Source organism: Rhinichthys klamathensis, unplaced genomic scaffold, assembly GCF_029890125.1.
Source record: "Rhinichthys klamathensis goyatoka isolate OS25496 unplaced genomic scaffold, OSU_Roscu_1.1 h1tg000109l_1, whole genome shotgun sequence".
NCBI lineage: Eukaryota > Metazoa > Chordata > Actinopteri > Cypriniformes > Leuciscidae > Rhinichthys > Rhinichthys klamathensis.
Window position 1 is genome coordinate 4,813,577 of NW_026606647.1, and position 24,439 is coordinate 4,838,015.

At 35.9% G+C, this 24,439-nt stretch overlaps 1 protein-coding gene across 3 annotated transcripts in view; it reads right to left on the reverse strand.

Moving 5' to 3' along the window:
- Positions 1–24,439, reverse strand: part of negr1 (neuronal growth regulator 1) — a 140,121-nt gene that overhangs the window by 79,735 nt on the left and 35,947 nt on the right. For all 3 annotated transcript variants that reach the window (XM_056253996.1, XM_056253997.1, XM_056253998.1), the window contains exons 2-3: positions 22,193–22,431; positions 5,225–5,350 (exon numbers count right to left, since the gene is read on the reverse strand). In XM_056253996.1, coding sequence (XP_056109971.1) covers positions 5,225–5,350; positions 22,193–22,431 — 365 coding nt within the window. The remainder of the gene's footprint in view (positions 1–5,224; positions 5,351–22,192; positions 22,432–24,439) is intronic.

The following is a 24,439-nucleotide window of genomic DNA, read 5'->3' on the forward strand; positions in this document are numbered from 1 at the left end:
TTTATCTTACTGATTACACCAAAAAAGGAAATTACCAAGGTTTAGTGACATTTAATAAAGAATGGATCCTTTGTGAAATCAACCTTTGATGCATCAACCAACTTGTTTGCTATACTACATTAAAACACACACACTGGGGCATATTAAAGGCTCAAGGGACACTGATTATGTGCCAGAAAGGTATTCAAATGTAAACTTGCCCCTTATCATCCGCAATCTCGGCTGGTTGCCGAATTGTGCATGTTGAGAGTTATTTGAAAAGCTCAAGAGAGACTCGTCGTATAGCCTCTGGGAAATGTCACTCCAGCCAAATTAGCCAAATCATAGCAAGGTTAATCTAGGATTCCACATTGCTCTGTGTTAAGTGCAGTCACAGTAAGCACTTTCCCACATTGTGTGGAGAGCACAAAGTACATTTCCTTAAGGTCTGCCTGCTGCTGATATGATGAGCGCTGGTGAAGAATACATTATGGGCTAAGGTGGCAGTTCTCTGTACATCCCTTCCCTTAACCTGTGAGAGAACACTGCGGCAGCCCAAATGTTGCATTATGAGAGTCTTCCCCCAGGCATTCATTGAGTTGTCAGCAATGAACCATCAACCATCATTCAACCGCCACACATACTCGCTCTCTGGTTCTCACACACAAAACGCACATGCACCTGAACCGCCTCCACTTTTCCATTCCCGGTATCTCACCTTAACCCTGATAGCCTCCTCATTGTCCCAAAGTGCCCCAAAACAATTGCTGAATATCGGTCCGAGGACTTTTTAAGAGCTGGTCTTTGTATTGAAACCATTTGGCGATGTTTAGACAGACTGTCAGTGCAGAGTACAGAGCTATTGTTTGGGAAACAATAAACCAGAGTAAAGACAATTTTGGGAGGCAGAGGCACGAACAAAGGATTGACAAAGGGACAATTGAACGCTTCACTGTAGCCTTATCATATGAGAAAAAATTAAAATCTGAAGTGTTATAGTCAGCTATTTGAAAGGTCAGAGTTCCTTATATCCCGAGGCCTTAAATCACAATGGAAAAAGCTTATGAAAGCATGTTTGGGATCAAACATGCTGGGCCAGACTGTACTGAGAGCATGAGGCCGCCCTGCAGCCTCAATACGCCCCTATATAGGGCTCACTTTAGGATATCTATCATCATCATCTAGCATACAGCATTTGAAATCATGTCTATAAGGCAATTTTCAATGCCCTGAGTACTGAAAGTATTAAAATACAGAGTGTGATTTAAAGCTTAGACAAAGAAGTGCTCATTTAAAGTTCTTCAGTAATCATTCAAAATCTGCAGCGGTGGAGAGAGTGTGCTGCATACTTGAAAGTCAGTCCAACATGATTGCAAGTGTTTGCGTGTAGTGTGGTTTTAGTTTTCGTAACTGAAGTGCAAGTTATTTACAGCTTTTAAAACATACACATTTTGCATATGAATAGCTTTAGAAATTGACAAAGCTTTAAAAAATCTTTGAATGCATGGAATTAATAGGTCGATTTTATTGTATTTAATCATTCGTTCAATAGCACCACATTTAATGAATGCATTATGCAATCTTTCTTTATTACAGTTTAATTCTGTTCTGTGTGTTTTATGGTGCTGTATTCAAATGTTCCATTACTCAAAAATTCTATACCATAGTAAAACGTAACAATACACATATATGGTAACACTTTATAATAACTACACGCTAATAATCATCAGTTAAGCATGAGTAAACAGTTAATTCATCATTCATAAAGCATTAATAGACATTAATAAGCAGTTTATAAATACAGCTATAAATGCTTTCTTCTTGATTTACAAGCATATCCATAATTTATTTAATAATTGTATTTTCATCCTTTATTAATGATCAATTTATTATTTCTAAATGAATAATTGCATTTTTTATAAACCAGTTATTTAAAAGTTGTCAGTGGTTCATAAGATTACTTAGAACGTGTAAGTAAATGATTAATAAACTATTTAAATGTACATTCATACATCTTATTATTCAGACATATAGTGATGGTTACTTAGTGTGTTAATAAATGCTTTATTAACATGTATTTATGCTGTAATTCAGGGTTAGTTCGGGTAGTTATAAAGCATTTAGTAGTGGTCAGTTAACTATGTTTGTGAGCTCATCTAAAGTGAGGACTATTCATGCCTTGTAAAGCATTTATAAAGGAGATTTAAAGGCTTTTAAATATTTCTATGTTCTGTATCACTGTGTTGTGTTTGTTACATTTTACTGTTTAGAAGATTGATGCGCCTTCAAATCTCCTTTATAAATGCTTTACAAGGCATGAGTAGTCCTCACTTTAGATTAGCTCACAAAATAGTTAACTGACCACTACTAAATGCTTTATAACTACCTGTATTTACTACATTTACTTACGCTGTCTAAGTGATCTTATGAATGACTGACAACTCTTGTTTGTAAATAATGCTATACTTCATTTAGAAATTATTAATTGACCATTAACAAAGTATGAAAATACAATTATTAAACGCATTATAGATATGCTTATAAATCAAGAAAAAAAGCGTTTATAGCTGTATTTATAAACTGCTTATTAATGTCTATTAATGCTTTATAAATGATGAATTAACTGTTAACTCATGCTTAACAAATGATTAATAGCATGCAGTTATTATAAAGTGTTACCAATATATTTATAATATAAAACGATTCACACTGTAAAATTCGAACGTTTCTAAATTTGTGCATATGTAAATACATTTATATTTTAGATGATGTGAATACATCCATATTGTTCGTTTTAGTCTAAAATCTACAAACGTTGTGAATACTTGAGCATAATAATGCACTCAGTCAACTACCATTTATACAGTAACAAATACTTCTTGTGGACCAAACCTTTGAATCAGATGGAAAGCTGTTCATCGTTATAAGTGAAAGGTCTTTAAGAGGTCTTCAACGCATAATGTCTTTAAAAGGTCTTTAAGAGTAATTACCTCTTAGGTTTATATCAATGAAAAGACTACGGTATATGCCAAGCAATAATTAGAGGCACAGAAGTCAAAGGTCTGATGACACACACACACACACATAAACGAATGAGGCCAATTGCATTTAGAGTATTTCGGCAATTAAATCTAGTGGCTCTAGGTTGATGGTTCAGCCTCCTGCACGGTCATTCAAGAACTACTGGAAATCACAGCCCATGAGCTACTGTGATTACAGATCTGCATTATTACTACAGTGCTGCCATATATGCATCAAATACTGTTATACTTGATGGTATAATGATACAAAGACAGAGTACAAAGACAGATACAAAGTCTGAACATAATGTTGGCTTGTCCAAAGGAAAAATGTCCACTTTAAGGCTGAGCCTTTATCAGTTTTCCAGGTATTTTTGTAGCCTTGTACAACCATCAGTTTCATGCATATTTGTGTGAGCCGTTTAAATATTGTAAATTAATCTTTTTAGTAAATAACAACCTTCAGTGGCAGAAGCATGCAATAGTATCTTTAAAAAGTTTCTATTCTCACTGGCTCTCGCTCATTGTCATCCTCTCTTCCCACCCAGTCGTTAATTAGCCAGAAGAAGAATAGTTTAAACAAATGGCTTTCAGTCACATCTGAGCCAGACTGAATCTGTTGATCAAAAGTAAAAGTTCACCATATGCAGGACAGTTAGCAGGATAGTTCACCCAAAAATGAAAATGCTGTCATCATTTACTCACCCCTCAAGTTGCTTCAAACCTGTATGAATTTCTTTATTCTGCTGAACACAAAAGAAGATATTTTGAGGAATGTCGGTAACCAAACAGGCCTTGGGCCCTATTGACTTCCATAGTATGGAATAAATACTGTGGAAGTCAATGGGGCCCATCAACTGTTTGGTTACTGACATTCTTCGAAATATCTTCTTTTGTGTTCAACAGAAGAGAGAAATTCATACAGGGTTGGAACAACTTGAGGGTGAGTAAATGAATTTCTATGTTTCTAAGATTTAAAGTATCGTACCTTTGGTAAGAAGTGGTTTTATGATTCTTTTGATCAGAATCTCAAAAAGCAGTTCAATCGCAAAATACACTGGAGAATGAAATGAATATGGCAGTCCAAAGATAAGTGTAGCCGACTTTAATAAAATTCACAACCACTCAAAAATACTGCTGTTGTACTGAATTTTCAATTTGCTTTGAAAATGTCCCAAAATTGCTGCTTTAACAGCTGAATACAAACTATGAAAGGCAAAGATGAGGTTGATGCTTCCTCAACATGTTGTTTACGCTGCAGCAGAGTGATAACTTCATATAAACTAAGATGTCTTTGTGAGAGCAACAGAAAAATGAAGCGATAATTGATTAAAAGCCTTTCCTAAACTCAATTATGGAGGGTTTAGAACAGAAACATGTTAGTTTCATCACCTTAATCTTCTGAGCCTCTAACTCCACCACATTGAACAACCGGGACAGACATTTCTACTCTGTTTTAAAGACGATGTGAAATTCTGTCTAACATATTAGGGTGTTTCATACTTGAATAGTTAACCCTAGGTCATTGTAAACCCTGGGTAACGTAATCCTGGGTTATCTTGCTTCACGTTTCACACTGCTCATTATTTACCCGGGGTTAACAATTAATCCTGGGTATATTCATAAGTTGACGTTTCACACTGGACATTCCTAAACCCCAGGTTAACGTCCTTATACATTTGCAGTGCCAGTGTCACAGATTTTATGAATGCTACACACGATATGTTTACATACAGGCTCTAGCATTGTGCATCCTCATTTTATATATATTGCTGACTGTACTACCAAGTTTAACCTGAATGGGCTTTTCAAACTATAAAAGGCAAGAATGAAATAGTGTCTTCCTCCCTCCAGTTGTTGTATTTTATGTCACCATTAGACATGTTTCTCCTCAAATGCTGAAACGACTGTTTATTCAACGTGCTGTGTTTCCGTGACTGTTCAAAGCACATGAATATGAGACACGCAATTCGTTGTCTGTTGCTAAGCATCTGGTGTAGCATTCTAACACTACATCATTTCACACTATAGTTTAGCACCGCAATGCAGGGTTAACACCACAAAAGCGGTGCTATCCCTGCTAATCTCGCTTCTAAATGACTAAGTCTGAAACGTTCCTTTACCAGAGGGTTAAAAGTGGGGTTTACAATGACGAGAACCTGGGGTTAAGCGCAGTGTGAAAAGCCCTATTGTGACATATTTTACAGTAACTGCTATGAACTCACCTGATGGGGTGATGTGTCTCCAAGAGATTTTGGGCTCTGGTTTCCCACTGGCTGTGCAGATGAGTGAAACATTGCTGCCTTCGTTTACTGTAATGTCCGATGAAATGTCATAGATTTTGGGAGGAACTGTGAAACAAAACAAACAGTTAGATAAACAAAGCTGCAAATGCCTGGATCTAATGTCAAGCATAAACAACAACAAGAGTCAATATAGCTGCAAGCAGCAATTATAGAGGTCCAAACACAATACCACTATCCCAACAAGCTCATAGGTCTGTCATTCATATTTTAAAAGAATAACTGTTCTGCTCTAATCTTTTTGTTGGACATTGTTAACATTGCAATTATTGTTGATGGCTAAAAGTAGCCATATAGTTTAGAATAGATAAGCCTATTTAGTTTCGGAAGGGTCCCACCGCAGAAGATGACCTCTCACTTAGAAAGATGTTCTACGTATGTGTGTCAAGTTCTGTAAAATCTGTCATTTTAATTAAGGAGATACAACCATTTACATTAGATTGATATATCCATGATCACTCATTCAATTTGAATATCAACTTGTTTTTGATAATTATTGACATTGGGAGACCAGAAGATCGTCTTCCATGGTTTCATTCTGACAGGGTGAAAATCCTAGGATTACTTCACAATTATAAAGCCTAAGGGTAATATGATTTAAATAAATGATAAGCGTATCCATGAGCCAAGAGATTGTTTGTTTTTTTACAGTGCAGTGTTTTTTGTTGTTGTTTTTTTTTTTTTTTTACGTTGTTCAGTATGTCATTGTAAGGCAGAAAAAGTATACAGTAACAATGCTGACAAAAACTAATAGAATTCTCAGAATTGTGTGACTGGACCCCCAAAAATATAAGAAGAAATGAATTGGTATTGTCAAGCATTTTCGAATACAGGGTGTCTACAGAACAGATATAAACAAGTTAAATGTAAGACTTTTTAAGACCTTTTTAATACCAGCTTGTATGAAATTTAAGACCAAACCTGTGATGGAAATACACATTAGGCTATATTACATAAGCATATGTAATATTTAATGTGTTCAATAAAACATCTGATTTGGAATTCTTCATGAAATCTTAACATTTTGGTGCTAAAATTAAAGTGATGGTTTTCTGGCAGATGAATAACAAAAAAAAAAAGTCTAGATTTAAATCTTCCTTTACCCTTATACCTATCATCACACACGGCCTTCACTCTTTCTAAAAAACACGTCAGTTGTCAAGGGGTTTATGAATTAATGCCTAACCTCCTGGTTTTGCTTTCCTACATAAAAAGGCAATAAATTGTCAGGAGTCTGCAAAATCAGCTATTCCCTTTGTTCATTTTTTGAGGTCCGGCTATGATTCAGGTTGTTTGAAGTGCTTAGCATTTAACTAGACCAGTTCTGATCCTTTCCCTCTCTTCCTCCAATATAATATTCTAAACACCATGCATTTACCTCCAGTATGTATAACGGCCAAACTTTCTCAAGAGATATTTATTTGTTCTTCTTAAACTGTAAATTGAATTGTAATTAATTTGTATTTTATTGTACATGTCACTTAATAGTTATCCTCCTCACTGCATCCATGTATAACAAGCTGCAATATATATAATCATGAATTATGCTATTATAGAATAAGCAATACTCATCTGGGGGAAATCAATAAGAAGAAAACAAGACACTGACAGAATCAAAATAAGAGCCTTTAAAACATACTGGACTGAAATAATGAGCGGGCATTCAAGTTTTCAATGATATGCCGCTACTTCCAAGCAAAAGGAAACCAAACATTCAGGAATTTGTACCTTGCAAACAAACAGTAACATCATTCACTCCTACACAATTTGATCTCCAGTTTAGGGCTTTCTTATCATGGTTTTTGTAATCTGTTGGCATTAAATGGATGAGTTGAAATTCTAATGAACCCTTTCATTGTTTGAAAGCACCGATCTGACTGTCATGCTCTCCACTGCAGGTTTACTTGAACTTCCTCCCACTGTTGACAAATGTCCACAATCACTGATAGCACAAAGGGAAAATGTTGCATTCGTCTACTGATCATATCTGCCTTCAACAGGATCAAGACCCTATTAGTCAATGCCTGAGGAGTCAGGTACCGGCCCTTTAAATGAGATGTGGGGCTTTGCAGATCTTTAAGCTGAACAGAAGAAACATCTTGCCATATATCCTAGAACTTTCTCTGTGAATGCACACCATCAGATTTGAGGTCTTTTATTATTGGGTAATAATACTTCTTTACTATTACAATGCAATAATAGCAAAATTGTGTCGAAACAATTGAGCTTTTTGAGCTTATAAATTGGCAGTGAAAAAGTCTAGAGGATTTGGTGCATTGAAGGAATATCTCTCATTACAGCCCGAGACAGTTTTGACTTTCATTACTGGTCTTGTGTGTACCACCTGTGAATACAGAGTATATAATCAGATGAAATGAAAACCTCTCTGTATTTTCAAGTAGCTTAAAAAAGCAGAGAGGACTGGTATGCCTCGACACTCCACTGAAATGGCAACATAAACAGATGTAAAGGTCAACAACCTATAAGAGCACCAAAACCTATGCTCTTTTAACGATCACTAAATTCATAATGAAAGCATGTGTTATTTACTCTCAAGGTCTGGTCTAACCACAATTTGACTTCTATGAATCCATTCCGATTGTCAACCTCAATGCTTTTGGCCATAGTTATTTTTAACCTGTTTATTTCATGTCTGTTCAATCGGTAAGGTACGACAAGAGAAAAACAAGACAATGCTAAAGCCCTACCCCAAGGCCCCATTCAAGACAACCTGATGCTTTGTTTTCCATTTAATTCATTAACTGTTGCACGATTGTCATGTTTGCCCATTCAACTCTAATTCTCCCTCCTCTCCTCAGCGGGAGGTGCTGAGATGGAGATGGAGCAGCCTCAGCTGATGGGGGAGGCATTTTCTGTCTCTCAGCCCCAGAGTGAATAAATAAGCCTCTAATGACGCCACCTTGCATTACTGAAACGCTTACAGCTATTAAAATGCAGTGTCCTATGAATAAAGTGGAGTACATGGCTTGCCTTTCTATAAATTCTGACAGGTTCTCCAGGGCTGACTGTTGCCACCCAATTCCAAGACCCCATTCCTTCACACACTACCAGCCCACATACCAATTACAGAGCTGAGGGAAAAGTGGGCTCCTGTCATGATGCAGACTAGCATAGGCAAAGAGCCAAGGAGAGATAGGCAAAGAAATCAGATGCAGTCTTATCTAGTTGTTGTCTTCTGGCTGAAAAAAGAATGAAAAAACAAGTTAAGACTGATATATAATAAAATAGACTTGTATGTTACCATATTGTGGATACATTTATGGCATATATATATATCATTTATGGCATATATATATATATATATATATATGCCATAAATGTATCCACAATGTTGTAACATACAAGTCTATTTTATTATATACACATATATAAATAAATATATGAGGCCTCTGAGTGGTAAATCAGTGGAATAGGCAAAACTATAAAAGATGTGCTCTACTGGACAGCTGAGCCCCTCATTAACCCTTAATACCCTAGTGAAAAATAGTATACTTCAGTACAATTTATTAAGTATAACTAAGTGTATTTATGCCACACTATAAATTTGTATACTTATAGTCTGCTAAATTGGAACAACTAATTTTGTACTAAATGCATTTTAGTTGTCCAAAGGTAGTGCTAAAGTGCAACTAAAGTTGTATTTAAAGGTTCTCTAAGCGATTCTGGGTGACGTCACTTCTTGTTGACGTTCGAACTATTGTCAAACAAAACGGAGGCTAGCTAGACCCTCCCTCCTCCGCATCTCTTCTCCTCCCCCTCCCTTCCGTGCTTCCTGAAACAGTTGTGCACGTGCATTTCTTAAAGGGAAAGTAGCTCACGTGCTAACGCTGCTGCTGTAATGATGGCTCAATCAACTCCTTCATGCTCTGTGTGAGTAAATTGAATACGTTTTGTCTTTCGAATGCTTTACCGATGTAAATTCGGTACTTTGCGTGTTCTTTATCCTTTTCCCTCTTCTTTGTAAGTTGATCATCGGAACGTTGTCTCTTTGGTCGTGTGTCGGCCATTATTCAAACTTCCCTCTTGATGCTTCTCTCTCCTTCACACACCCCCTTCATTTGCACGCGCACTAACCCCCCAGACCCACCCTAAAATACTTCTTGCCAGTGATTGGCTGGAACACTGTTTGTTATGTTTCGTAAGCCAAGTTTGTTTTTGTTGCGTTTGTGGAGCCTGTGGTGTCTACAGAGACCACGTTTTTTTTTTACAGTGTCTTCAGGGGACAGGCAGCTAGCGGATAGTGAGGAGATGTTTGCTGTATGTGACAAAAAATATTTTGGCCTGACATCACTTAGAGCACCTTTAATATACTTGTTTGAGCTAAAGTGGAACTATTCCAAGTATACTCAAGTACACTTAAAATATACTCTTTTATTTGTATTTTGGCAACATTACAATTGCAATTCAATTACACTGTAAGACTGTTGAACATACATTAATATTATACTGATAACACACTTTTAGTGATTTTAAACACATTGCAATGGCATTCCAAGTAAACTTTAAGTGTGCTAATGGCATCATTATAGTGTGCTTCAAATAGGCTACAATAAAGTAATCTTTATAAATTATGGCACTGCTTGAAAATTTGCCTTCTACAGACAAACTCCAGTATACCAGTAAATCGCTTATCCAGAGAACATCAGTGAGACAATGAGAACAGATGTATGTACATTGAGGAACCAAGACGGACTGGAATCGAACCCGGGTCGCCTGAGTCGCTTGCTCACAAATGCACTCGTTTTACCAGTTGCACCATCACACAGATATGAATCACACAAAACTGGGGTTGCTTTGTGTTCTTTCTTTACTGTTACAAATTCAGCTATAAGCAAATAGATTTTTCCATCAATGACAGGTCCAATTAAATGGAGATCAAAAAAGCTAATCGCTGAGAAAAGTCTCACTATATGTACAGTGTGTGAAAATAAACGCGAAACGGCCAGTACGAAAGTGCGTTAAACTTGAAGCTGTTGAATAAATAAAGCCAGCAGACACAAATGTGACACATGGATTGAAATTATTTTAGGACATTTTATGTTGTTACTTTTTATGTATTTAACGTTTCTGAATTTATTTGACAACTCTTTGTGTTTTTGAGGACTGGTCAGGATTATTTTAATAATTCGTTTAATAATTAATAATATTTTGACAGCCCAAAGGGCTTTTCAAAGTTTAACGGGTACAGGTACTGTACATGAATTTCTTACACCATTTCAAACTGAAATGATGACATTTTTTTATTTACTTTTGTAACTACATTCTATATGTATTTAAGCTGCTTTGCATCCATGCAACATTGTGAAAGTGCTATAGAAATAAATTTGAATTGAATTAAACAATATCTGATATTCAAGGTTAAACTATTGACAACGTAAAGGCCATCTTATTTTTGCAACTCAAAACACTATTCCTATAAACTTTTATCTATACTGTTTTTATCCTCAACAAGTAGAACTCAAATTAGGGCTGGGCGATAAAACGATAACAATAATTATCGCGATATAATGTTTCTCGATAAAACGATATCAAGAGTTCGATAAATGTTCGATAATGTTTATGCGCCAAAAGCGGAACGAAACTCATTTGAACCGTGCGCGCCTGACGGACTGTTTATCTGCTCGGCTCAAAGTCCAAACGGCAGCGCAGCGCGAGCTCAGTCAGCTCACTAGAGCAGACGCGTTTACTCTGATCGGCCTCGTTCACGAGATCCAGTGAGAAGCGATTGAAAAAGCGACGAACACTAATGTCTCAGTGATTTAAATCAGTTTAAAGGCAGATGAAACAGCGCTGACAAACAGGAGAAACACTGTGATACAGTCAGAATTTGAATTGATACTGAATCCATTTACCATGGATTTACTGTAAGGTTAGCCTAGTAATATTAACTGCACCATGAAATGTGGGATATACATATTGAATTGCATTCTATTATTAATGTAGACAATGTTTTAAATGACTAATGGAATATAATTACAGTATTTAATAATGTATTTAGGTTACTTTTTTCATACAAATAACATAGAAACCATAAAGTTACATTTTGCCAGGATAGTGAGCAGGGATGGAAATTAACTTTTTTGTCCACCGGCCACTGTGGCTGGTGGATTTCAAAATCTACCAGCCACTCAATGTTTTTACCAGCCACTTTCTTGTTTTTAACCGACAATGTGTAACTGCATGTGAAAATTAATACTACAAGAATACTTAAGCAGTTTATTTAATCTCAAGTCTCAATGAAATACTGACATTTTCTCTTTCTCTCACCCTCGGCCTCATTCACCTAATCTGTCATTTATTTTTGTTTTGATGATAATTTGAGGCAGCCTCCAAAAGTAATTAACCTGTCCTATGATTTTTTTCTCTCTCACACAACACTCTCCAGACACGGATTTATGGGCTATAGTATGTTGGTTGCCTTTACATTAGAATAATATTTAATATAATCTAGATATGAAATGGAATAAATAGCATTCAATACAAAATGAATATGTCTCATATATTGAAATCAAGTTTTATGTGATAAAATATTTGCTTTGTTGTGCATTAGAACCTCATCAGGCATTTAGTACAAAATAATTTATTGAAGCATCCAACTTCACCACGTGACAGCAGCTAGGCTCCTGATTGGTTAACGCGGCGCGAATTGACGCTAAAGTTCAGATTTTTCAACTCGGGCGGCAGACGCGAATTCGCGTCAAACGCGTGAATGCACAAAAGCACTCAATAAAATCATGCGCGCGGAACGCGTCAGACGCTCGAACTTGCAGCGCGAATGAGGCGTATTCGCATCTACCACGGCGCGCTCTACACCTCATTCGCGCCGTAGGAATTTTTTACGCGCGTAACGCGTCTTTGCATTGACTTAACAATGAAATCACTCGCGCCAGACGCTCTATTCTCGTCTGGTGTGAACGCACCATGATGTTTTCTCTGCAGACCTCTACGCCTGCGATGTAACGCCACATTTTGTTTGAAGGTGTGCCTCCTCTAAAAGTGTCCGCCGTCCGGGTGAAACAGTATGCTATTTTTATTTACCCGCCACGGTGGCCGGTAGGTGAAGCGAGTTTACCCGCCACAACACAAAATCACCCGCATTTGGCTGGTGGCGGGTGCTAATTTCCATCCCTGATAGTGAGGTGCTATAGGCTATACCTGGCTTTATCTGTGGTTATCATGATCTAAATGCATGATACTGGATGCCCATAGGTTCATTTTAATAAAACTCAGAATATTACATTTTACCAAATAAAAATGTGGTAGTTAAATTTTTTTTAACAGATGTTACTGTTTTTGTTAATGAACATAAATTCAACATAGTAGTATTAGCTTGAGTTAGGATGCAGATTTACTGTCTACTCACTGTCAAATATGCATTTCGAGACAAACATGTAATAGTAATATTGCAGCCTGCACTGCAAACTGTGCTGAAGATACGTGCCATCAAAGTCAGGCAACACAAACCTGTTTCAAGACTTAACAATATCCCCCATTAGCACATGCAGAAACTAAGAAATATATTTTTCTATTCAGATATTTATTTTGTTAAGGAAAAATGACAAATGATGTTTTACCTCAGATTTGTGAAATGTTCACCTGTTTGGCAAGTGTTTGTCATGATATGTTCTGACAATAAAGAGTAGTTTAAAACCACAATTAACGCTCTGGTTTCTACAACTTTCACTTAGGAGCAAAAATCTGCCTTTAAACTTGAAAGAAATAAAGATTTGACATTTATCGTGATAATTATCGATATCGACTGATATAAAAAAATTATCGTGATAATTTTTTTTGGCCATATCGCCCAGCCCTAACTCAAATACAGCTCATTGTGTTGTAGCCTACATTTAATCATAACAGGTCAACAAAGGATTAAACAAAAATAAATTTCTGAAGTAGTAGTTAAATATTTTACAAATTATTTTTTTTGCAAATTGCTCATTGTTACATAACATTTGTAGGCAAAAGTTGTCTTTGGAAATTCTGCCCTCAGGATCTGTTCCATAAAAAAAACTGTAACAAAATATATGTAAAATACATTTATTGTTTTGCAGTGTGTACTTTGATCTTAACACCATTAACCTTATTTTATATTAGTCTCAGGTTAGATAAAGTAAGTTGAGTCTGGCCTAAATTATAAGCATTTTAAATGACTTACAATTCGGTCAGAAGACTTCTCTGTAATATATGTTCTTGTATAAAGTCTTTGAAAAAGCAAGCCTTGTTGGGCAGTTATTGTAATACATTAAATATCTTTTAGTTACTTTTCTTTTTTCAAAAATATGAAGGCAAATAATCACGCTTTGATTCAAATGTGTAGACAGCTCTGGGCTTCTTGTCTTCAGCTCTGGGCTTCTTGTCTTCAGCTCTGGGCTTCTTGTCTTCAGCTCTGGGCTTCTTGTCTTCAGCTCTGGGCTTCTTGGCTTCAGCTCTGGACTTCTTGTCTTCAGCTCTGGGCTTCTTGGCTTCAGCTCTGGGCTTCTTGTCTTCAGCTCTGGGCTTCTTGTCTTCAGCTCTGGGCTTCTTGTCTTCAGCTCTGGGCTTCTTGTCTTCAGCTCTGGACTTCTTGTCTTCAGCTCTGGACTTCTTGTCTTCAGCTCTGGGCTTCTTGTCTTCAGCTTTGGGCTTCTTGTCTTCAGCTCTGGGCTTCTTGTCTTCAGCTTTGGGCTTCTTGTCTTCAGCTCTGGGCTTCTTGTCTTCAGCTCTTGGCTTCTTGGCTTCAGCTCTGGGCTTCTTGGCTTCTTGTCTTCAGCTCTGGGCTTCTTGTCTTCAGCTTTGGGCTTCTTGTCTTCAGCTCTGGGCTTCTTGTCTTCAGCTCTTGGCTTCTTGGCTTCAGCTCTGGGCTTCTTGTCTTCAGCTCTGGGCTTCTTGTCTTCAGCTCTGGGCTTCTTGTCTTCAGCTCTGGGCTTCTTGTCTTCAGCTCTGGGCTTCTTGTCTTCAGCTTTGGGCTTCTTGTCTTCAGCTCTGGGCTTCTTGTCTTCAGCTCTGGGCTAAATTGTATTTATATTAAGTACAGAAATATGTAAATGTATTTGTATGCTTAGCATAAAATAAATGTATTTAAATTATATTTTAGTATATTTATTTTTCACTAGGGTATCTGTTGCATGCCATGCCAAAAATACACAGAGAGCATTCTAAATAAATTTTTCTTATCCTTCTTTGTAGAAGACTGCAACAGTAACTTACATTTAAATAACAGGGTAAAACATGAATACAGTATATTACTGTTGAAGTCAACAGAGTTTATGAGTTTTCACACAAGAGCTTTTAATTCGTTTGGTCAGTGGAATTTTTTTTTTCATGAACTTATAGTGAACTCTCAGAAAAAAAGCTATAAAAGCTTTTACTGGGGTGGTAAAAGTAATAATATGTACAATTTAGGTACTGATATGCACCCTTTAGGTACTAATATATGTATGTTTAAATATGCACCCTTTAGGGTACAAAGGTACACCTTTTAAAGTTTTTTCAGAGTCAAACCATATCAGAGTCTGCCTGAAAAAAGTATGTTTCATGTGTACAGTTGGTTTAAATGCAATTTAGTCTTGCCATGAATCACTTGAAAAAATATATATTAGGATTTCAGTTAAGCAATGTTAGGAAGGACATTACATGCACTGCATCAAGCTCACACTGACTTATCTAGAAACAGACGTTGAGATCAGGAAGGCAGAGGGTCAGTAACAACTTTGAACATAATAATAAACTTCTGTGTCCTGAGCAACCAATGTGATTCACAATGCAGCTCTGTTCTAAAAGCTAGTGAGCTGCCAACATAGGCAGCACTTGAAGAAATCCTAGGCGTAAACCCAATGCTACGGCTGTTCCAAAAGGTAGGAAGCATGATTTTGCTGCCTTCTAGGATTATAATGTAAACCAAAAGAACAAGAAAAGGGAAAAAACAAACAGAAGAAACAACCTAATTAATCCAACGTCACAGGTATTATTCACAAGAGAGTCAACTTCCTAATTGCTCTGAGACGGCGAATATATTCTAAAATATAATTTATGCACTACTGTATGTATTTTTATGCTAAGAGTATAATTTTGTTAGCCTAGCAACATGCTAACACCAAATTAGTCTCTTTTTGTAGTCTTGCTATTTGTATGATGCAGAGTTGCTGCAAATGTAAAGCATTCCAAATCAGTTAGGATGCAGCCTTAATAGGCAGCGTAACAGGTTTTAAAACAGAGTGCATGTTGGGAATACTCCTTATGATTCATCCATGCACACCATAACAGGGAATACTGAATATTTTGATCCAGAGACTATATTGTAGTACAAATATGCACATGCATTTTAAATATACTCATGTGGCTGGAAGTGGAAATACGCTACACTTGCAAAACTGCCAGATTTCACATTCATTCATAGCGGTTCCCAATTCCCCATACAACCTGAAGGCTGCTAAAACCAACCAACTTAGATCCCTAATTAGGTGTCATAGACAGAAACAAAACACAAACCCTGTGACAGGCTGCTCAACCCACTGGGATTTCTTCAGTTGGTAATGCCACGGAACGTGAGACAGTGAGGTTGTGCACAACCCAGTACATGAGCTCTCTTGGTACAACATGTCCATTTGAAGAGTTAATTGAAATGTAGTACTTTGATTAAATTAAATTAGTAAAACATTAGGCATTTTTAATATTCTAATAATATTTCTAAATATTCTTCTCATCATTTATTTATCTCTCATTTAAGATATTAATACAATATAAAAGGTATACAGGTAACATTCTGACATAGACACACTGCTTTGTTCCCCAGCACATTGTATCATTTCTATCTATAGGCAGGAGTGCTTACAGTATGAACAAAGATATCAGGGAGAGGAATATTAGGTATTCATGAAAGGATCAACTTTCACATTAAAGACTTTGCAGAGTTTCTGTGAGGTGCAGACTCTCTGGTACAGAATCTAAAATGAGGCTTAATATTTCATGACATTTTAGATGAAGTTCAAAACATCTTAACCTAGCTTAACAATGTTCCACCAAAATTGAGGACTAATGATAGTGATACCAGTGTTGTTTTTTGCTTGATCAATTCAAAATAAGAGTATATGCCAATACATAAACACAATAATGTTTTAAATTTATATCAGTTATGCTAATAGTTTTTGCAGTAGTGTCTAAATTGGACTAGAGAATTGTGATATTTCACTGGGGGTATCTAAAAATTTTAACCACTGGCCAGTAGAAAAAATCCTTAGATTTGAGCCTTGCTGGAGCATCTCTATATATGCGCAGTGCTATTAAATGAAAGACAAAATAACTGAAGGAAATCTCTATTTGCTAAACTAATTAAGCCAACTAATATGATTCACATTCTTTTGGTGTGGCCAATATTTTAAAACATTTTAAATGCAATGAATGTAAATACAGGTAACATATCGGTAATCGGTAATGGCGAGTACCAAAAATGAAAGTATCGGTATCGGATTGTTTATAGAAAAAGTGGTATCGGTGCATGCATGCATGCATACATACATACCTAAAAATTAGGGCTGTGTATCAGCAACAATGTCATGATACGATATGTATCCCATACACAGGCCACAATAAGATATATATCATGATACGGGTCTGCACTAAATTTGACCTCAGCAGAATTTAGTATCACAGCTGTTTATTAAACACTGCATACTATAGGGCCATTGCAGTTACCCTCTGCATTATGAAGGGCCTCTGCAGCACTGTATAACAAATAGGTAATGACAATAGGTAATGTTAACATTGGGCACTTCCCACCAGGTACAATATTCTGATTGGTTTCTACTTGTTTTTTAAGCACATAAATAATAATGTTCTCATTCTAATAAATTGATATTGAAATGTACTCATTCTAATAGGCCAACATAAATAAAATCATCTTTACATTGCTGGTAGGTTATCATTGCACAAATAACACACTCTTAAGAAAAAATATTCAAAAATTAGAAGCGTTATAAACTGCTGCGCACGTGCTTCAGAATCGATACAGAAGCAGCTGTTTCGAACTTTTTATCGACAAGTATGTGACAATATATTGTTGCATTGATGTATCGAACACAGCCCTACTAAATATGCATATAAAATATACAAATAATCACACACGCACATACATGTTGGGTTTCCATGTTTTATGGGGAGATTCCATAGACATTGGTTTTTATACTGTACAAATTGTACATTCTATCCCCCTTACACTAACCCTACACCTAAAACTACCCATCACAGAAAACTTTCTGCTATTTTAGATGTTAAAAAAATATCCTTTATCCTTCTGTATGATTTATACGCTTGTTTCCTCATTGGGACCAAAAACATTTCCCCACAAGGTCAAAGTTTACTGGTATTTCTATACTTGTGGGGAAATTAATTTGGTCCCCATAAAGTAGGGAATACCAGAAACCATGCACACACACACACACACACATAGAAAAACAAACACACAAACATACAAACACACACACAAACTAAGGTCTGTATTAATACTTATTAGTATACGTATTACTTAATAAATACTTATTAGTAGTATTTATTAATGAATTAAAATGACTACTTATTGATTATATTACTCAAAAGTGACCGTAAAGACAAAGTTTTCAACATTGCTAATAATAAGAAATGAGCACTAAATCAACATACTAAAATTATTTCTGTGCTGCTGAAAATTCGGCCTTGCCATCACAGAAATAAATTACATTTTAAAATATATGAATAGAAAACTTTACGTGTGTTAGTGTGTGTGTGTGTGTGTGTGTGCATGCGTGAGTGCGCATGCGCGTCTTCTTAGCCATATTTTGGGGACAAATTCGTACCCAGAAGTGACCTAAAATGACTAAAACTACTTTCATTGATGTCCTCATTTGTAATTTTTTTTATAAAAGTAAATATATATTTTTTTAATTGTAAAAATGCAGAAATGCAAATTTCAAAACAGCAGTAGATCAGAAAAAAATATTTGTGTAGCCTTTGAAAAAAGAAAAACCGTTAACTATCCGACTGGATAATGCAGAAGGAAAAATAACAATAATTCCACTTAAAAATCTGTCCAATAATTATTCCAGTAAATTCTAAACATAATTGTGAACTATTCAGTGGGGGAGGAAGAAATCAAAGAGAATTTAAATGTAGAACTTCTACTAGCAAAATGTTTAAATTATCACTGGTAACCAATTACAATTGCACCATGTCGTAGGGGTGGGCGATATGATCAAAATCTTATATTACGATAATTTTATGTCACAAAAACAATATATATCATGATATAAATTTTTTTAAAATAAAGTGTTTTTATGATATCTTTTTTATACCATTGAAATTTTATAAGTCTTGTTACTAATTTCAATATCACAAAAAACGAATACTAGCATAAGTAAAACAAAAATAAAAAAATAAAAACTCTCAAGCTTACTGAAGACAAGTAAACTGTCAGTGATAAAATAAGAACAAAGAAACTGATTACCAGCAAAAGGACAACAATCTACAATAGAACAAAGACAAAAATGAAATAGATTTACCTGAAAACTTCAAGCACTAGAAATAACTTGAACTACATAAATTGTATAATAAATTAATCAAATGTATAAAAAAAACAATGCATAGTCTTTACTGTGTAAATTAAATATACATTTTTTCTTGTTAAAATTACAATACAAAAGTGATTTAGTCAAGAGCATTGAGAGATTTTCTCTTTTGTTGTTTGATTAACAGTAATGACACACACGGCAGCAGGTATATTAGGCTGCTGTCACTTTAAAACTGAACGCATGGATCCAGTATCGGTCAAGATGTGTTTTCTTTTTCAACTATTTACGTTCACTTAAGACATACATGACTGTGTTTACGAGGCTTATTGCGCTTAAATGGTTTAAAATGACTTGTTTTTAAACCGCATTTGCTTAAAAACTAATGCAAATGAAAAGCTTTCGTGACTGCACAGCACAGCAACGTCACTTCAGCGTAACCGCGATAGAGACGATAGCCCAAAATCTCTACAAATTTATTTTGGTTTATCATGCCGACTGGTATATCACCGACCCCTAGTTTGATGTCAGTGACACAATCAAGCCAAGTTGACGCCACTGATGTAACTGAACATGACAGACCAGTTTGGCAATGTGAAACAGAGAATGGCGTTTGAGAGAGGCCACGGAGAGGTCATGTTCTCTGAATAATGTCTTAAATTTCAGTCTGTTTGTCTACAAAACTATTGTATGACTTTAAAAGACTTGGAATTTCGATGTTAAATAAGGTTAGAAGCCCTTGAAATTTAGATTTCTCTGCGTGACAATCAATATTTCATGATTGAACTTTCACCATAGAAGTCATTAACAAAACGTATAGAAACAGAAAAGTCCTTTCTATTCAGTCTTACTGTTGCCGCTATACTGGAAAGTATGCAATGCCAGGCTGCCTTATTTCTTCTTGATCAATAAACAAAATGGTGGTTGCTGATGACAAGCAGACCATCGCTCCTAATATTTAGCTAAGTTAGATATATAGGGTCCATGTGCAGAATAGCAATACATTTGATCTGTCATTCACTAACTGAGCACATCTATAAAATAATAATGTGGTGGTCTCAAACTGCTCTATTTAATGGTGACTCACCAAGGACTTTGACAAATGGTACTGTCTGGTAAACAAGGCAAAGATTTAAGTGGTGGAGAAGATAGGTGATTATTCTCCAAAAAATGTGTGTGGGTTATCCTCATTCAATCCCTACAAAACAAACAAGCACACTCATTCTCTGATGATGCCCAGTGAGTATTGACCCGTCGGCTAGAAAGAATGACCAAGCAAAACTGTTTCGTCCACACAAATGTTCAGGATACATCAAGATAGCTCGAAGAGCCCGCAAGTATAGTCTGTTCAAATTTCCTGAATGAAGGACAAATAAGACATTTTAATCGCATTACGTACGATTTGGGGTTCCAGGATTTGTGCCACTGTAAGAGTCAATCTAGCAATTTCATTTCTGATACAATTCTGCAGGAGATTAAATTTACCACTCACCGATTTCTATTACAAGACTGCTGTTCATCATGTGTTTCCTGTCGTTTCTCCTCTCTCTCTTTAGTTGTTGTCATTACCCCAACAGTGCTTGTATATTTTCTTAGCAGTACTTATTAATTATCCCAGATCATGCCGAGATACATGCAAGTAATGGATTCTAAGGACAAAAGATCCATCATGATCATGAAACAGCCCTCGGCTAAGAGAGTGAAAAAGAAGGACATTCATTTTGTTGATTATAATTACACAGAAGAGAGTCAGTGATGGGCTACAGGTTACGGCCTCTAACTACACATCTTCAGATATGAAAGGTCTGTATTAGTTTGCTTTATCTCAAAGAGGGTTAGGGTCCTTACAGTGATCTTTCTCTAGTTAATTATAGACAGTGGACGCATAGAAAATAAGCATATTTGCCACTGCTGAGTGTCAGCACCTCCTACCGAGGTGTCAACCATAAACACCAAGTTTACTTTGCAGGAGAAACACACAATAACAGCCTACCAGAGAATTTAGACAAATATTCGTCATGAAACTATCTCCTAATGACTGGAATGTGAGGGGAAGCCAATAAACAGATATCTACACAACAGCTCAAAAGAATAATTAAATATTTGTAAAAATGGATATCATATTTATATGCCTAAATATGAACTTCTTTATAATGCTAAAATTGTAATCAATTTAAATGAGCTAAAAGTGCTGAGTTGGAACAGATAGTAAAGGAAAAGCAGCCAACACGGGAACCAGCATACATGGGAACTCTTTCAATAGAAATTAAAAAAAGCATTCCAGGTGGCACCCATAGACGGTGGCACCTCATGAAAATTCTGTCATTATTTACTCACCCTCAAGTTGTTCCAAACCTGTATAAATGTCTTTCTTCTGCTGAACACAAAAGAATATATTTTGTAGAATGTGGGTAACCAAACAGTTGATGGGCCCCAATGATTTTTTCCCCCCATACTATGGAAGTCAATTTACACACAATGTTTCTGTGATGTAAAATGTTATTTCACATGGACATTATCAGTAATTATGCTGCTGAGCAGGATGGATAATTTTTTTTTAATTTTTTCCAGCATAAATTTGGACCATAAATGGAGCCCCTCCTCTTAAGACAGTCTAATTTACTTTTGACTTATTTGCCCACGTGAAAAAGAAAATTCATCAATACATATGAAAATTAACAATCAAACCCCATAAAATGTATATTTAGATCCACTTGAACTTGGCAGTATTTAATCATTATGTTATTACGTAACATAAAATCTCACACTACATCCTACACTCCAACTGCTATCTATAGCCTATAGGCTAATTTCTTAAAAGGGGAACACACATGTAGAACTAGAACCCCTATTTACATAATGAAATTTAAAGGGTTTTCACCAACGTTTGATGATTTCATAGTCATTAGTAACACACTCATTCCATATTTTCAGTAAGACTGCCAATATACATGTATGAAAAACTACTCTAAGCTTTAAATCAATTTTTTTTTTTTTTTACATTTTGGGCCCTTTGAAGTCAAAATATACTTTCATGAATATGGATGTAAGTTCAACACAAATTTATATCATCGATTCTATTAATACATATTGTCAGCAAAGAGGAAAAATATTGTTAATGCAATGTACTTAAAAGCCACACTCACTCCTAAAAAACAAACTAGGATATATATCTAATATATATATATATATATATATATATATATATATATATATATATTAGATATATATCCTAGTTTGTTTTTGTATCCTAGTTGTATATATATATATAATATATCACTAAAGTAGTTATTTATCAAAGAAAAACCATAATGAAAAAAGTAGTTGATATGAAATCTGATGAAACACTCACCTTTTACAATTAACTGAATGAGCTTTGGGCGTAGGTTACGTTCACTCTGTATCGAGCAGGTGTACAAGCCCTCGTCCGTTACATCCACTTTCTGTATCTGTAAGCTGTATTCATGTTTATCCCCCACATTCGATACGATGGACACACGAGGATCCCCTGACCACTTGTCATTCCCTGCGTAAATGATACTGGAACGGTTCAACCATGCTCCTTTTGAGATCCCATCCAACAGGTAGCATCTGAAATCAGAATGAAGGCAGACATTTCAAAACTAAGAACCTGGACGACAGATATTACAACATCAGCCAGATAATTTCCATAATGACCAACGCAATGTACCAAGAGCAGCGCAAATTAGAGTCTGGTTTAAGACTGGTTTAAATAATGGCGCAAATACCAGTACATTGACTAGCGCAGAGTCACAAACCTTAAAGGGTTAGTTCACCCAGAAATTACTCACCCTCATGTTGTTCCAACCCCGTAAAGGTGATGATACACAGGGCAACTTTTTGAGCAATGTTGCTGGGCAATGTTGGCGTCAACGGGCAACCAGATGAGACACGGGGCCCACGACCGATCTAAATTATCCAGATAGAAATGTATTGCCTATTTTCAATGGGAAAGTGCCCAAGCAACAATCGCTCGGCAAGATTGCCCAGCAACATTGCTCAAAAAGTTGCCCTGTGTATCATCACCTTAAGACTTTTGTTCATCTTCGGAACACAAATTAAGATATTTTTGATTAAATCTGAGAGCTGTCTCACTCCTCCATAGGCTTCTATGCAATTTAAACTTGCCGGCCCAGAAAATAAATAAAAACATCGTTAAAATAGTCCAAGTGACTACAGTGGCTCAACCTTAAGTTTATCAAGCGTCGAGAATATTTTTTGTGTGCAAAAAACAACAAAAATAATGACGTTATTCAACTATTCGTCCTCTTCTATGTGGGCCTCAGAGTGAGTTCACGTAGTGTAACACTTGGACTATTTTAACGATGTTTAAGACGAAAGTCTTACGGGGTTGGAACAACATGAGGGTGAGTAATTACTGACAGAATTTTCATTTTTGGGTGAACTAACCCTTTAAATCACCTTGCATTATTCATTTAAATACTCTCCTCCCATAAATTTTGCATCTGAAAGGGAAACTCCTACAAATACATATACATATGCAATAATGTCAGCCGTAAAAAATAACTGTGTCCACGCCTTTTTAGAAATCCTGTCAGTAGTTTGTAAACGCCAAAAGAGGGTTTGCACTGGAGCAAGCTGTTAGTAATTCTGGCTCTATGAATGAAATTGCAGATTTACACAGAACATATTGACCAAGAACGTGATTTACTAGCTGAAGACTGTTTTAATCTTTGCAAGACACAATGCAAACCAAAAAAGAAAAGAAAAAAAGATTTAGATAGTGGGAAAAGTCATTCTGACTGTTTAGCTAATAAACACCACGTGCAATTCATACAAACGACATCAGTCCCTGGTGTGCACAAAAGAAACTGTCAAAAACAACAACAACAAAATAACTATTTAATATTTAAGCAGTAGTTCCCAGCTGGTGGGTCGAGACCAAAAAATGGGTCACACGTCTGTTTTAAAAAAAACAATGTTAAATGCAAACTAAAATGCAACTAAGTGTATAATCATCCATTTAGGAGAGAAATTAAATAGGCTTATCAACTTTTTAAAGGAAGGAGAAAGTGGTTCCCATATCTTTTGCTGTTGATGTCAAAAGCCCCGCAGCCCAATTAAAACCAACAGTATTTTGGTGCAAATCCATCCGTCACTTCGTAGAAGCCAAATTATGCAGATCCTAACATGGCCAGGTTGCATGGCATTCCTTATTCCTCAAAAACCATGTTTTTGTTTTTTAATTTCAAGGTCATCCTGTTTTGTTTTTGATTCTGGATTTATATCTTCTGTATGTTTAAACATCTTCAAATTGACGGTTCTGATTTCAAAACACAACACACAAATATTTAATGTTTTTAAATCTCATGTAATTTCCATATTCCATGGCAGTATTATCAGGCTATTTTCATGTTGGGGAGATATACTATTTAAGATATACCAAATAAAAAAATTGTGAAGAAAGTCAGTCACACAGGTTTGGAAAGACATGATAGTAAATTATGACAATTCTTTGTCATAATTGAGGGGTGGGGGGAGGAAGGGGGACCTATATATCCTTTTAATATCATCGTATGTTGTACGTTATTTTTTACTGTTATCCTAAACCTGAACA